General features: G+C 36.8%; 1 protein-coding gene across 1 annotated transcript; it reads left to right on the top strand.

The window, feature by feature from the left end:
* Window positions 1-3,408: 3,408 nt before the first annotated feature.
* Window positions 3,409-14,806, top strand: LOC148728747 (uncharacterized). The gene is made up of 7 exons (XM_088724831.1): window positions 3,409-3,493; window positions 9,732-10,009; window positions 10,237-10,351; window positions 11,096-11,221; window positions 11,952-11,985; window positions 12,706-12,832; window positions 13,192-14,806. The coding sequence occupies exons 1-7, from the start codon at window positions 3,421-3,423 to the stop codon at window positions 13,723-13,725; spliced, it is 1,287 nt and encodes a 428-aa protein (XP_088580957.1). The 5' UTR covers window positions 3,409-3,420; the 3' UTR covers window positions 13,726-14,806.
* Window positions 14,807-15,062: the final 256 nt, after the last annotated feature.

Below are 15,062 nucleotides of genomic sequence, written 5' to 3'. Positions count from 1 at the left end.
CTTCCCCTGTACCTAGCAGAGTTTAAGACGCCGCCACTTTTTTATTTGAATCCCAAGCACTGCTACCCCTCTCATCAAACAAGGCGAACAGGATATCGTGATACGCTCTCGCTTGTTATTTTACCAGTCTTTGTCACAATTTCAATTATCATTCGTAAGTTACCGCTATTAGATACCACAGAACACCTATTCAGTTTTTCGGTCATTTTTGCTTAATTCGGGGTGAGTTGCCTCTAAAGAGGATTAAAGAAACCTTACAAGGATTGTTCTTAAAAAAATGGGTAAAACTTTTGAAGATCGACGTTGGTTAGGAACAGCGAGGACGCACATGGATAAAAGATAATTCGTTACCTACCAACCACAATTTATAATTTTACTGATTGAAGACGGCATATCAGTGACATGGATAATTCCTAAGCTTGAACGGTATTTTTCGTGAAGCAGAAGTAAATGAATCGATCGGATTAAGTGTTGAACGATTCGGCCATGTTTACCGCTTTTACTTCCGTTCTTTTGATGAAAGGTTGCGTCATGAAACTCAGGGTTAGCATCGATGAAAGTCATATTACGTATTAACCATAGAGCGCTTTTCATGTTGTCAGCATATTGACTTAAGCTTTGGCTCTGGCTTTATTTTGTGCATGTTTACTCTTTGGCTTTTCACTTATGAGGCTAGAAGTTTATATCTGTTGCTTTTGAGATAATTTGGTTCTATGATGGTGCTTACGCTATGGAATTCATGTTTGCCGCTATTTGTTTGCATCGATCTAATAAACTTCCGGCTACCAATCCATACCATTTTTAAGAGTGTACGAATGCAAGTGTACCAATGAGGATCACGATCAATAAACTTAACCTCGTTCCAAAGCGATTGACAGACCAATGCAAGACATAATAAAGGAGCACGACTGAGACATCCAACTAGGCTGTACCCTGATCTCCGCCGTTTTAAAACACACCCACAATACCGGACACCAACCTAGGTTCCTAGAGGTGGATTGAAAAGTTGTCTTCATTCATGTTTTTACAGCGAACGGAATAAAGAGCTAACGAGTAGCTCCTTGATATTCTCTTGTTTTTAAATAAATTATGAGATAACAATTGTCTTCTGAAAAATGTTCCATTAGCTACAATTAATTCAAGTACAAAACAGCCATTTTATCAAAGGGTACGGGAATTTGATTAAATTGTTTATCATAATGACCAAGAATAAAGCATTCTTAGTTTATTTCCTAGGGGTTTACATATCAGACGCCTAAGGTATTTCCATTATCTCTGAGTTTTTAAATAACTCGTCAGAATTGACATTCAGGATAAGGCAGCTTTATTTCATTCAAAAAAAAAAAACATATATAGCTTTTGGATAAACATTGCAGAATAAAAACAACTCACCCAATCAGAGAGTCAGAAGTGCTGGGTAAATAAGAAAACTTTGACAGTCATGGTTCACAATAAATACAATTATTCCGGCTGACGTGGTAAGGATGACATCTGAGTTTCTGTTGCTTCATAAATTATTATTATCTTAAAATTATTATTTATTAAAGACTACGTTACTTAATCATACGTCGAGTCGAAAAACGTTCAAAAGGTTCGTTTTTCGTGCACAACATCAGGAAATTTCTCCAGCTACGTTTGCCATGTATTTTGTTTCTATCTTTCTTGGATTATTGCAGCTCTGTTGTATGATACCCAAATCGCAAGGTTAGTTTCAGTATAGTTTCTATAGGACTGGCCATACATGTAGCAAGGAACAAGACTGTAACATTACACTTTCTTCTGCATTATAACAACGTGAACAAATATTTATTCTCCATGGTTCAGAAAATGTGTTCAGACTTGCAATAATTTCCTAGAGAAAAAGAGCTGAAAATGGTTGTCGATCAATGAACATCATGTTCGTCACCTTCTTTGCTTGTGAATACAGTATGAGCAGCTGTTTGGCACGAGATGACAGGAAACCGACCTCAGAGTTTCCCTTTAAAAACTGCTGCTTAGAATTGTCTCCGCGAAAGGTACAAACGTTTTAAACAACGACTATTCGGCTTTTTACTTAACGCCACAAAAGCACTAATGTTACCGGCCCCTTTCGTGGATTTCTCTACGCGAAGCAATTCGTAGAGATTTAAAAAATACCTTAAGATTATGAACGATAATCGTAGATCTCCTTCACTTAAATTCTACTCAGCAACGCTATTTTATTTCCATCGTATTTAATTCTCCCCTTCTCGCCTAAAGACGACTCCTACTCTCACTGAGTTTTTGATTGGAAGGCGGGGTTTTTGATTTGTGCCTATCGATTGCTTGCTTCTTTGCTACAACCATTGCTACACCTTTCATCAAACAAGTGAGTCCTATAGGAAATCGCCATGAGCTCTCATCCATTATTTTGCCAGTCTTTGTCAGAATTGTCATTACTATTCGTTAATTACCGCTATTCAATAACACAGTGCACCTTTAAATTCTTTGGGTCACTTTTGCTTCGTGGTGAATTGCCTCCAGAGAGAGTTAAAGAAACCTTTCAATTATGTTTTAAAAAAAAAAAATGGGTGAAACTTATGAAGAAGGATGTTGGTGAGGGATGGCGAGGATTCACATGGAAATTTAAATAACGTTAATGATAATTCGTTATCGTTTTGAAAAAAGAAAAAACAAGACAACACAAAAAAATAAAAAGAAGGAAGAAAAGAATCTACGTCACATTTCAAAATCTCAAGTAGTTTTTCTCTGAGATAACATCCTGTCCTGACCTGTTGTTGATTTTCAAAGCGTAGGAATCTCCCAACTGTTTTATCTCGGCAGGAGTATCATATTTCTTTGAGCCTAACCCGTTCAGATACTTAAAAATGGTTTTATCGAGTAATCGTCATATTTACTCCTCTCCAGAGGTAATATTCATAATGAGTATTAGGATATCTCACTTGATGAGCATAGAAATGCTTAAAAGAAGTCGAATTCACAAGATTTTTCACAAGAAAAAAATACTCTAAGCAATTTAGAGCGATGTTTGCAAAACGTCGATCGGAATATGCATAAATTTGTTAAACTTTGCAGAGCACTAGATAATATGCGTCAAAGTAGATCATTAGGTATGCAGGTCAGGGTTCTCATGATACAGGTCTCGCCTGCCTTGAACTAGGGCTTTTTCGACCAATTTCCTCCTTATAGAATAGTTCATAGATAAAAATACCATGTCACCCAGAAGAAACTACAGTCGAGGTTTTTTCGCATGACTTATCAATGATGATAGTCCTTATGCTAACAGCTGAAATACTAGGTAAACCATGATTAATAAAAACCGCAACCATCATTCTATTTGATGAAGATGACATATCAGTGACAGAGATAATTAATAAGCTTCAACTGTATTTTCCGTTAAGTTGAAGGAAATGAATCGTATAAGTGTTGAACGACTCGGCCATGTACAATGTTTTTGTTTGCGTTCTTTTGATGAAACTTTGTGTCATAAAACTGAGGGTTGTCGGATCACAAGGTTAATATCGGCGAAAATCATATCAACGTCTTAACAACAGTAATCGTTTTCTTGTTTTTGGCATTTTGACTTAAGCTATAGCTTTGACTTTAGTTTGTGTTTGTTTACAGTTTGTTTCTTTACTTATTACACTAGATGTTTATGTCTGTTTCCTCTGAAATAATTTGCTTCTGTGACGGTGCACAGGCTATGGAAATGATGTTTGCAGCTGTCGGGATCGATCTGATATACTACCGGCAACAATCCATACCTTTTTATTTCGGTTTAAAAGGAAAGGCGTGAAAAGGAAACATTTTAAAATTTTGTTGGTAAAAACGACGACATTCCTACTTTTTGTGCTGTCACAAAAATTCCTTACTCGAAATCAGGCCAGCTAGTTTTGAAACTTTTGTAATAACGATTTCTCCTTCTTTAGACCGAATTAAAATGCTGAAATCCTAAATAGATAGTAAGATCAGTGTTAGAACCGACTGTAGGAAACGCTTTTAACTGTTAGAACGCTTTAGCAAATGGGTCATATTTAGAGCAAACTCACAGGTAAAATTTTCAGTTTGCCGAAAAAAAATATTTACCAGTACATCGTTAAGTCTAGAATGGCTGCCAATCAGCTACTCAGTTTACACCATGACGCTGTATTTTCTTCGATTTCAACTCCACGAAACTTACCTTTCCCGTAATATTTAATTGATTTTGGATTGTGTGCAGCGCAGGTCCTGTTATTCCAGCGATCAGGTTGCGGCATTTCCAAAATGGCGTGAAAAAGCAATATGCCAAAAAAGCGCATTAGAGTTTTATTTCGCTGTTAAGTATTTCAACGAGTGCGGAAAGCATATATCCGTCTTCAGTGCCGAAATGAACTTTACCTCTGGTTAATAGTGTATAAGGGCGTTTCTAAATTTAACCTGCGCAGTGGTAGCAGAGCCCAAAACAATAATGCGAAAAATAAAGATGTTGTGAGAGGTGATTTCCATTTAGATAGACTTCTTATCCTTAAAAATGCATACTTTATCTTTGTTCATCTAAAACGCGTTACTGAAACCCCAGGAACTTCCTTACCCCTGCCCCTACCCCGGCTGGGAAATAACGATGCTTGAGATTAATTATTGACAACCCATCAATTTCTGAGGTTTCATAACAATTTCCGAGAATCATGCTAACTTGTTAACTCAGAAGCCAAGAAGTTATCTGCTGAACCTTTATCAATGGAGGATGAAAACCTGAATTACGTTAGCTCTCAAAGAGTCTTTGGGACAGCTGACAAAAATTTGTTGAATTCACGCTGTTATTACTTTTTGCAAATTTCTTACAGGTACCTCGTAGGTATAATGTAATACCCTTAGTCAACTAGCTCTGAAGGCGCCTGACAACTATGACACTGTCATCGATATCTTATGAGACAACTGCAATAAGTTGATATTATGAAAAGGATGAAAACTAATGACTTCTTTGCCGCATCTTGAAAAAAATATAACAACAATATGAAAAAAAACATCCACATCGAAGACGAAGATACTTGCTCTCTAGGGTAATAATTAAGCAATAATGTATATTGATGCTTTCACTGAAATAAGACGCTGAGTTAGTGGGGGTAGTACTTGAAAATCATTTTGCGATACTATGTATCTTGGGCCCTGCGCTCTTTAAGAAGAAACTGAGGGTTATGAGGGCAAGAGACGCTACTGCCATCATTACGCAAAACCTGGTGTTAGTTAGTTATTTCATTGCAGCTGCATCTTATTCGAAAAAAGGTTTATTCAAAATTGCTTTATCGGTGATCTAAAATTTCCTTTATGTCAGACAATTTACGAGCACTTGTCGTGGATAAAATTATCATTTTTATTAAAGCGAGAAACTTATTTGAAAACGTTTGTAAAGATCATTCCGCAAATACAGCTACGGAGGAAGTCAGAGAATCGTAGGAAAATCTTGAGGAAAACTGCCAAAACTGACAAAATAAAACAATCCATCGGTAGAATTAGCAGGGAAACTGAAACCATCATATTTGCTTACTTGATACGGCATCTCATGATTGCACTTAATTAAGCACGAACACGACGTAACGGAAAACTAAAGAACTATAATATATCTATGAATACATCCTGTAAATAGTTTAATAATCGAACTGTTTTATCTAAAACTTGGATGGAGAAAAGAGAGAGAGAGATAAAAAAAAGTTAAAACGGAAAACAGATAACTAATAAAGAAATAAGAAAAGAAACAACAAACAGTGAAAGTTGTTGACAATGAGGTGTAATTGCTTTTATTGGCTGATGAAAAATTGGGTATCGATGACAAACAAAACACTACTAGACCTCAATTACTTGTAAAGTTGAGCATAATTTAAATGAGTCATGATTTTCGCTATTGCATAAATAGCGCTCTCTACTGCGAGGATCGTGCATCATACGTATCTAATACCGCAGTTCTAAATATATGAACTTCATATATTCATTGTATTTGATTTATTATCACGGGTTTATTACGAATCAACTTAACGGCCTGCTCCCAGTTGGCTTGTTAACTTAATTGGTAGAGCACTGCACTAGTATCGCAGAGGTCAGTGGTTCGAATCCCGTACAGGCCTGATTTTTTTCAGGTTTGATTTTCGGTATTGCATAAATAGCGCTCTCTACTGCGAGGATCGTGCATCATACGTATCATACGTATAGTGCTTTTCTTGTTGTTAGCATATTGACCTGAGCTATGGATTTGGCTTTAATTTGTGCATGGTTGGCTTTTCGCTTGTTATGTTAGAAGTTTATATCTGTTGCTTTTGAGACAATTTGGTTCTATGATGGTGCTCGGGCTATGGAATTCATGTTTGCAGCTTTCTGTCTGCATCGATCTAACGAACTTCCAGCTATCAATCCATGCCGTTTTTAAGCGTGTGCGAATGCGAGTGTACTAGTGAGGATCACGATCAATAAACTTAACCTTATTCAAAAGCGGTTGACAGACCATTGCAAGACAGAATAAAGTAGCACGACCGAGATATCCGACTAGCCCGTATCCAGAAATTCGCCGTTTCAGAGCACGCCCACAACACTGGACACCAACCTAGGTTCCTAGAGGTGGATTGAAAAGTTATCGTTATTCATGCTTTTACAGCGAACGGAATAAAGAGCTAACGGAATAAAGAGCTAACGAGTAGCTTATTGACAGTAGATAAAATATTCTTATGTGAAAATCATTATTTATTTAAGACTACGTTAATCATACGTCGGGTCGAAAAACGCTTAAAAGCTTGGTTTCTCGTGTACAACACCAGGGAATTTCTCCAGCTACGTCTGCCATGTATTTTGTTATTATCTTTCTTCCTTTATTGCAGCTCTGCTGTGTAATACCCAAATCGCAAGGTTAGTTTCAATATAGTTTCTATTGGACTGGTCATACATGTAGCAAGGAATTAACAACATTGTAATATTACAGTCCTGACACTTTCTTCTGCATTATAAAAAAAGTGAAAAAATTATTTATTCTCTATGGTTTAGAAAATGTATTCACACTTACAATAATTTCCAGGGGAAAAAGCGCTGAAAATAGTTATTGATCAATGAACATTTGTCTGCACTTTGAAAACTTCAGAGATGGATTCTGTGTTCGTCACGTTCTTTGCGTGTGATTACAGCATAAGCAGCTGCTTGGGACGAGATGACAGGAAATCGGCCTCAGAATTTCCCTTTTAAAACCGCAGCTTAAATTTGTCTCCACGAAAGGTACAAACGTATTAAAAAACGACAATTTGGCTTTTTAATTAAAGCCAGAAAAGCATTAATGTTACTTACCGGTCCCTTTCGTGGATTTCTGTACACGAAGCAGTTTCCAGAGAAAGTTAAAAAATATCTCTAGATCATGAACGATAATTGTAGAATTCCTTCTGTTAAATTCTACTCTGCAATGTTATTTATTTTACATCATATTTAAGTCTTCGCTTCCCGCCTAAAGACGATCCTATTCTGACTGACTTTTTCATTGGAAGGCGGGATTTTTAATCTCTGCCTATCGATTGCTTGCTTCTTCGCTACAACCATTGCTACACCTCCCATCAGACAAGTGAGTCTTACAGGAAATTGTTATGAGCTCTCACTCGTTATTTTGCAAGTCTTTGTCACAATTTCCATTAATATTCGTAAGTTACTGTTCAATATTAAAGAGCACCTTTAAGTTATTTGGGTCACTTTTCTTTCGTGGTGAATTGCCTGCAGAGAGAATTAAAGAAACCTCACAATGATTGTTAAAAAAAAAAAAAAAAAAAGAAATAGAATAAGAACAACAAGAGAACACAAAACAATACAAAAAGAAAGAATAAAAGAATCTACGTCACATTTCAAACTCTAAAGTAGTTCCTCTCTAAGAGAACATCAGCAGTGACCTATTGTTGATTTAATGAAAACGTGGGAATCGTCCAACTGTTTCATCTCAGCAGGAGTATCATATATTTCTAATGTAGACTGAACCTAACCCGCCAGGCTTATATGAATAAACCGTTCAGATATTCAAAAATAATTTTATCGAGTAATCATCATATTTGCTCTTCTCCAGAGGTAATATTCATAATGAGTATTAGGATTTATTACACGACTCGGTCAGTCAGAGGGCCAATAGCTAAAATCAACCAATCAAAATGCTCTATTACCGGTCAATATTCTCTCAGTATTGGACCCGGCACTGTCCCGAATGGTCCCGAATGATACCGCACTTGTGTCCCTTTGTACTTTAGTCGTATAATAAATCTTTTATTAACCAAGCTTGCTCGGGACCGCACTGGAAGAATATCGGCCCTTTTTTGTACGGAAGAATATCGGTCTTTTTTGTACGGACCTCGCTGCGCTCCGTCCGTACTGTCAAGACCTCTGGCCGATATTCTCCCAGTACGGCCCTCGCGCTTGGTTAATAAGATATATATCTCAATTAAGGAGCATAAAAATGCTTAAAGAAATCGAATTCAAAAGATTTTTCAACAGAAAAAATACTCAGAGCAAGTTAGAGCGATGTCTGCGAAACGCCGATCGCAATATGCATACATTTATTAAACTTGGTAGAGCACCAGATGATATTCGTCAAAATAGATCATCATGTATGCAGTTCAGGAATTAATAGGCTTTAATTGTATTAAGTTGAAGTAAATGAATCGAATAAGTGTTGAACGATTCGGCCATCTACACTGTTTTTGTTTGCGTTCTTTTGATGGAACTTTGCTTCATGAAATTCAAGGTAGTCGGATCACAAGGTTGGTATCGGCGAAAATCATTTCAACGTCTTAACAACAGTAACGCTTTTCTTGTTGTAGCATTTTGACTTAAGCTTTGCCTCTGGCTTTAATTTGCGTTTGTTTAACATTTTTTTTCTACTTACTATGCTAGATGTTTAAGTCCGTTGCCTCTGAGATAGTTTGGTTCTATGATGGTGCGCAGGCTATGGAATTGATGTTTGCAGCTATCTGTCGAGATCGATCTAAAATACTTTCGGCTACAAACCATACCTTTCTAAAATATCGGTTTGAAAGGAAAGGCACGGAAAATAGATATTTTAATATTTTGTCAGTAAAAACGATGAAATTCCTACTTTTTTGTGTGCTGTCACAAAGATTCCTTAATTGATATCAGGCTCGCTAGATTTGAAACTTTTTCAATAACGAGTTTTCCTTCTTTAGACCCAATTCAAATGTTCGAATCCTAAAGAGATAGTAAGATCAGTGTTAGAACAGACCCTAACAAACACCTTTAAATGTTAGAACGCTTTACCAAATGGAACTTCTCAGTCTGCCGGAAAAAATATTTACTGGTACATCGCTAAGTCTGGAATGGCTGCCGAACAGGTGCTTTTACACCAGGATGCTTCATGCTCTTCAATTTCAACTCCATAAAACTTACCTTACCCGTAAGATTTAGTTAGTTTTGGATGGTGTGCAGAGCAGTTTCTGCTATTCCAATGATTATTTTCCAACATGTCCAAGATGTCGTGAAAAAGCAACATGCTCAAAAAACGCATCCAAGTTTTTTTTCTCGCTGTTAAGTTTTTCAATGTGCGCGGAAAACATCTATCCGTCTCCAATGCCGAAATCAACCTTAACTTTGGTTAATAGTGGCTAAACAATTAAAAAAAATTTTTTAATCTGTTACAAAAATTAAGGGGCTGTGAGAGATGATTTCCGTGTAGACAGACTTCTTACCCTTGAAAATCTACACTATATCACTGTTTATCTAAAACGCATTACTGAAACCCTTCATATCTTAAGAGTTCTCTGATGCAGACCAATGCCGTCATATGAAGTTTGGTCCTAAAGGAGCTTTTGACGGGAAACGTCTCAAAAACCATGTGATCCGCAGTGTTAAAGTTATGGTACAGGAGTTCTGCGAAACTATGTGTTATATGGAACCCAACTGTGTCAGCATTAATCTTGAGAAACAAGCGGGTGGAAATGGAAAGTACAAATGTGAATTGAATAATGTCACACACCAAGGATACGAAGGCGATTTGGTTGAGGAGAAAAACTTCTTCCACCATGCATCTGAGGTAACTGCAATTTAGTTAGTGGAACAATATGTAGTCATCTTACTTTTTTACAACTAAATTTTTCAGGTTTGTTCTCTTAACAGCCGGCTACAAGTTTCATTACACCATCACTTTTTTTCTTGAAAATCCATAGTAGTATTGGTTTATATCTTAAAAAAGTAGCTAGTGATGCAAACAGCCGAAAAGAAGCCGTCTATTTTCTCTTTTATGGTTTTGATTCGTTCTAGAGTGCTTGTGTTGAAAGTCCTTGCAAGAACAACGCCACTAGCCAAAGTGGTTTTACTGATAAAGGATATCGCTGTCTGTGTCCTGCTGGTTTCATCGGTGCGAGGTGCGAAACAGGTAATCAAGAAACGTACGTCTTTGTTATTCATGGTTCGTCATTGTAATGAAGGTATTATAACATAAATTTTTCTTTTTTTTTTTTTTTTTTTTTTTAATACAGCATTGTTTATTACACTTACACATGTACTTACACTATAATTACTTTTTACACCATGTTTAAACTACATTAACTTACACTACTTACAATACATATATAACAATACAGTTACACTAGTCAAATTTAATTACAGTTGATCTATTTACCACATTATTGTTTGCATGTTAATTGTCGAGTAACTACTGAGAATTGTGTTTGCTATTTAAACTACAAGGGAATTGATTTTCCAGAAATTAATAAACTGTTAAATAAAAAAGATAGCGAAGAGGTCAAAAGACAATACAATTTTATAACGACAGAAAAAATTTCCATTTGTTCCTGAACTCCTTCTCGTTATTACAAGTGACAGCAATATATTTTTCTAGATAAATTTTGTCGCGCACAAGTGAGACGAAATCATCGAAACGGCAATTTATGGTATTTAAAGCGTTAACATATAAATTATAACATAAAATTTATACATGAACATATAAACCTAGACGTCAGGAAGATTGACGAACTTGTCCCTCTCTCTCCCATTTGAGTGTTGCTTGGTGCTGGAATTGGTGGGGTTGTTTTAAACAAATTGGTACGACATGAGTCAACAGAACTCGAAATTATCATATTGATCTTTAACAGTGCTCAAGCTCTGAATTTATTTTCAGATATCGACGAGTGCACTAAGGCTAGACACAACTGCAAGCCCACTCACGAGTGCAAAAATAGCCAGGGATCTTACAAATGCATTTGTCGACCTGGATATTATGGAGAGGATTGCAATATACCAGCGGGTAATGCGAAAGAAAAAAATTAAGGAACCAGTCCCAGTCATTATTTATCACCCTGGAGATGGGAGGGGGGAGGGGGGTGGAGTATTTTGGGGGCATCGCAAGCTTTTCAGGAGCAATGGAAGTGGATCAGTCGTCCTCAACAGGGTTAGATATTTCTAGAAAAAGTTGCGTGGGCCAATTTTTTTTCCATATCATGCTTAAGGTATAATTCAAAAAGTATACTTTCAAAAAAGAAACACAGACAAAGTTTTACCAGGATAGCAGTGCTTCGTTTGTAAAGATTTCAAAAGTTATACTCGTTTTTCCAAGGGGGATCAAAAGAGTACAGTGGAGCATAATGGGAGGATCAGGGAATTCTAACGTCGGTGACAAACCAAAGTCCTCCAAACCCACCTCCCCTCTCCCGGACGATAAACAATGACAAGTCCCTAATTGTTGATGGGAAGTTGAATTAATATAGACATTGGAGAAATTTATTCTAAAGAGCAGTTTAACTTGAAGCGAGTGAGGGAGGCTTTTGAAATTTCCAAACAGAGGAATTTCACCACGCTTCCCACACTAAATCAAGGGGTTGGCCAACAATCATATGGAACTGAAACTGTCTATTGTGCAATCCATTATTCAAACAACCAAAATAGTGCATTTTGTCATGTTTACAACTCAAAGTCATGCAAGTAGATTATAGTCACTGAGAACTTGTAACACCGTTTCAATGGTTTTGTTCTTCCAGGTTCGAGTTGCAAAGAGGCTTATGAAAAGAACATGTAAGTCAAAGGAAAGGGGGAAAAAATAGGCTTTATTGGAGAAGTACGAGAAAAATGGAAAAAAAAAGCTGAACATAAATAGATACATGAATAAGATTAACGATAAAAAATATATATTGGGGACGAAATCTAATTGTGGATGGTCACCTTAAGGTTGGAATAAACTGAAGTTTTCCCGGGAACACTAAGGGGAAAAACAAAGCGAGCTGGAATGATTTCTTGGTAAGGTTTCAAAAGGATATAATTTTTCAGTGAATCAGATAACTTCAATGTTATGTGCTACTTTTACTTGTCCGTTTTCGGACAGCGAAACGATAATATACTTATACGTACTTGTTATTAGATGGTATGGTCAAAAAAAGAGAAAACACCAGTCATTCACCATCATAATGATAACACTTGTAGTTCAGTCCATGACGTAAACTACAGCTGTATTAAAAATGATTAAAAAACGAGAAAAACATGAAAAAAATATTAATGAAAAAAGAGAGATGGCACTTCCCTTGGACAATCAAATTCTGAATAAAATGGTGCTTTGGATTGCTTAGCTATGTAAATTGCAACGGTTTCTAACAATAATGGATATGGAAGGTAACACCCATCACATGACTTATAAATCGATGTAGTATTTAAAGGGTTAGCGTCAAAATGTGGGTGATTAACAAAGAGATTTAATTTATCACTACATGTAATATTATACCCTGCATATTATCTCTACAGAACTAGAGCGAATGGTGAAATTACATTGCTCCTTGACTCTAAACGAGTACCCATTTTCTGCCACATGGAAAATTTTGAATGCGGAGATGGAGGATGGACGCCAGTCATGAAAATTAATGGACAAAAGGTCAGTTTTTCCCGTCCTCTTCCTTTCAAAGCGAGTCCTGGTGCTCATTATTTTAATCACCGGATAATACGTTTTTATTCACAAGCAAATTAAAGTCATTTTCATAGGAATTGTTGAGGACCATGTCTCGTTTTGAGAAAGGGGCCAAGGGTGGTTCGGAAATGGCCTATTACCTACTTATAATACTGTTTTAAAACTTATTACTCTCCATGAGAAAACTGGTTGGGAATACGATAGATGAGTGGTTACGTAATTTGATATGTTCACTGCGCCTTCCTGCAAAGACCAATAGGGATACAACTGATGAGTAACCTTTCGGGCTGGTAGTCCTGAATAGTTTTTTACATTTTCTTTCTTAGACCACTTTTGAGTTCGACTCTACCTACTGGCAAGATAAAAAGGTGTTTCAACCTGAAGGAGGCAAGACTGGGTTTGACTCAAAAGAGACCAAGCTACCGACCTACTGGAGCACGCCCTTCTCCAAGATTTGTCTCGGTATGGAGATCGACCAAAAACTCAGGTTTATCGTCATCAATAAGACGGCCGACTCTCTGTACTCACTGATCGCTGACGGGAAATATCGTAACACCGCACTGGGACGTGACACGTGGAAGAGCCTTGTTGGTCCTTCTGCTTCTTTGCAGCTCAACTGTAACAAGGAGGGATTCAATGCAGATGCCTATGATGATCCCATGTATAACAAAGACTTTTCCAAGGCAAGAATTGGTATCATAGGTAATGAACAGAGTGATTGTCAAAGCTGTGATTCTAGAATCGGATTTGGCACAGGGGGATATCCCAAGGAAGCCAACACCTGCGGCAATGCAGTCAAACATGAGGGAGATCACGGAAATAAAAACACTAAGGCTATGGGCTATATATTGGTGCAGTAGCAAGAAAAAGGAGTACTAGAGAGGGGGGAAATGTAACTGGCAGCAGCACTTCAGCCAAATGTATGGATGGTTAAAAAAACAGCAACTAACAAACAGACAAAGAGACATCAATAGTAATGAAAATAGTAAAATGATAATAGTATCAATAATAACAATGATGATAATAACAAGAAACATTGGAAAGAGACAAAAAAAATAGCAAACGAACAAACAAACAACAAACAAAAAGGGCCACTTTGGGTTTTTGTCTTTTAATGTGAATTAGTAGAGTGGTGGGGTTCGTACGTTACGGGCTCATGCGAAATCAATTGTATGATGTAACAGCAGTGAGAACACTATACACTGGAAGTAGGAAAAAACAGTAGCGGCTATAAAGACATGAATGACATTGAAAATCAGAAATATAGTTAGCTTTACCGAACTATTTATTTTTTTTCTTTTTTGTTTAAGCCAGGGAAGGCAGTAAGGTATTATATTTTTTGCCAACAGCTGAGTTTGTAACTGAGCCGGTTTGGCGTATTAACTTGAACTGAAGTGCATGTATTTTGATCTCCCTCGCTGCACCGTCGCTTTCTTAAATTAAAATTTTTCTTCTTTTACTAAATTTAGCTTCCACGTGCAAGGAAGTTTAAGCCAGGAAAGCGTAAGTTAACGTTTAATTGAAGATAAGATTTCGACATCAGTATCAGTTATCAGTTAGTATGCACGATCCTCGCAGTAGAGAGCGCTATTTATGCAATAGCAAAAATCAGGCCTGTACGGGATTCGAAACACTGACCTCTGCGATACTAGTGCAGCGCTCTACCAATTGTTAGTGTTTTGATTGTAAACATCTCGTCTTTTGGGCGTTTACTTTTATTCATTTTCCGTCAGCTCTTGCCAGGGATATTTTTTTTTCTAGAGAAGACTTATTATTTCTTCGTTATAAATTCGCTGTCAATTGTGTAGTTTGTTATATCAGAAATCATGATCAGATTCGACTACTTCGTCCATTATTGGCAAAACTTTAAAATTCACATATCTGTTCAGTTATCACTTTAAGTACAATAAAACGACTTCTCGCGAGTCTATGTTCAGTTGCTCAGGCTTTCATTTATTGTATCACGATCTAAGGCACAAATACATTCGTGAATGTAATCATTCTCAACAGATCGACTTTGGGTAAAGTGGTGACGCTGTTACTAATTATGCAAAGATATGCGAATAAACAAAAAATGGCAGAGGTCTAAAATTAGGATATTGCCTCTTTGATGATGCAAAAATGATTCTTACATACTACGCATCGCCATGGCAAGCAAAGTTTGTTCTTCCTTTGCACCCATTGCAGAGATTAAGAC

The sequence above is a fragment of the Stylophora pistillata genome, chromosome 6 (genome assembly GCF_964205215.1).
Source record: "Stylophora pistillata chromosome 6, jaStyPist1.2, whole genome shotgun sequence".
Classification (NCBI taxonomy): domain Eukaryota; kingdom Metazoa; phylum Cnidaria; class Anthozoa; order Scleractinia; family Pocilloporidae; genus Stylophora; species Stylophora pistillata.
This window is presented reverse-complemented; position numbering and strand designations above follow the sequence as displayed.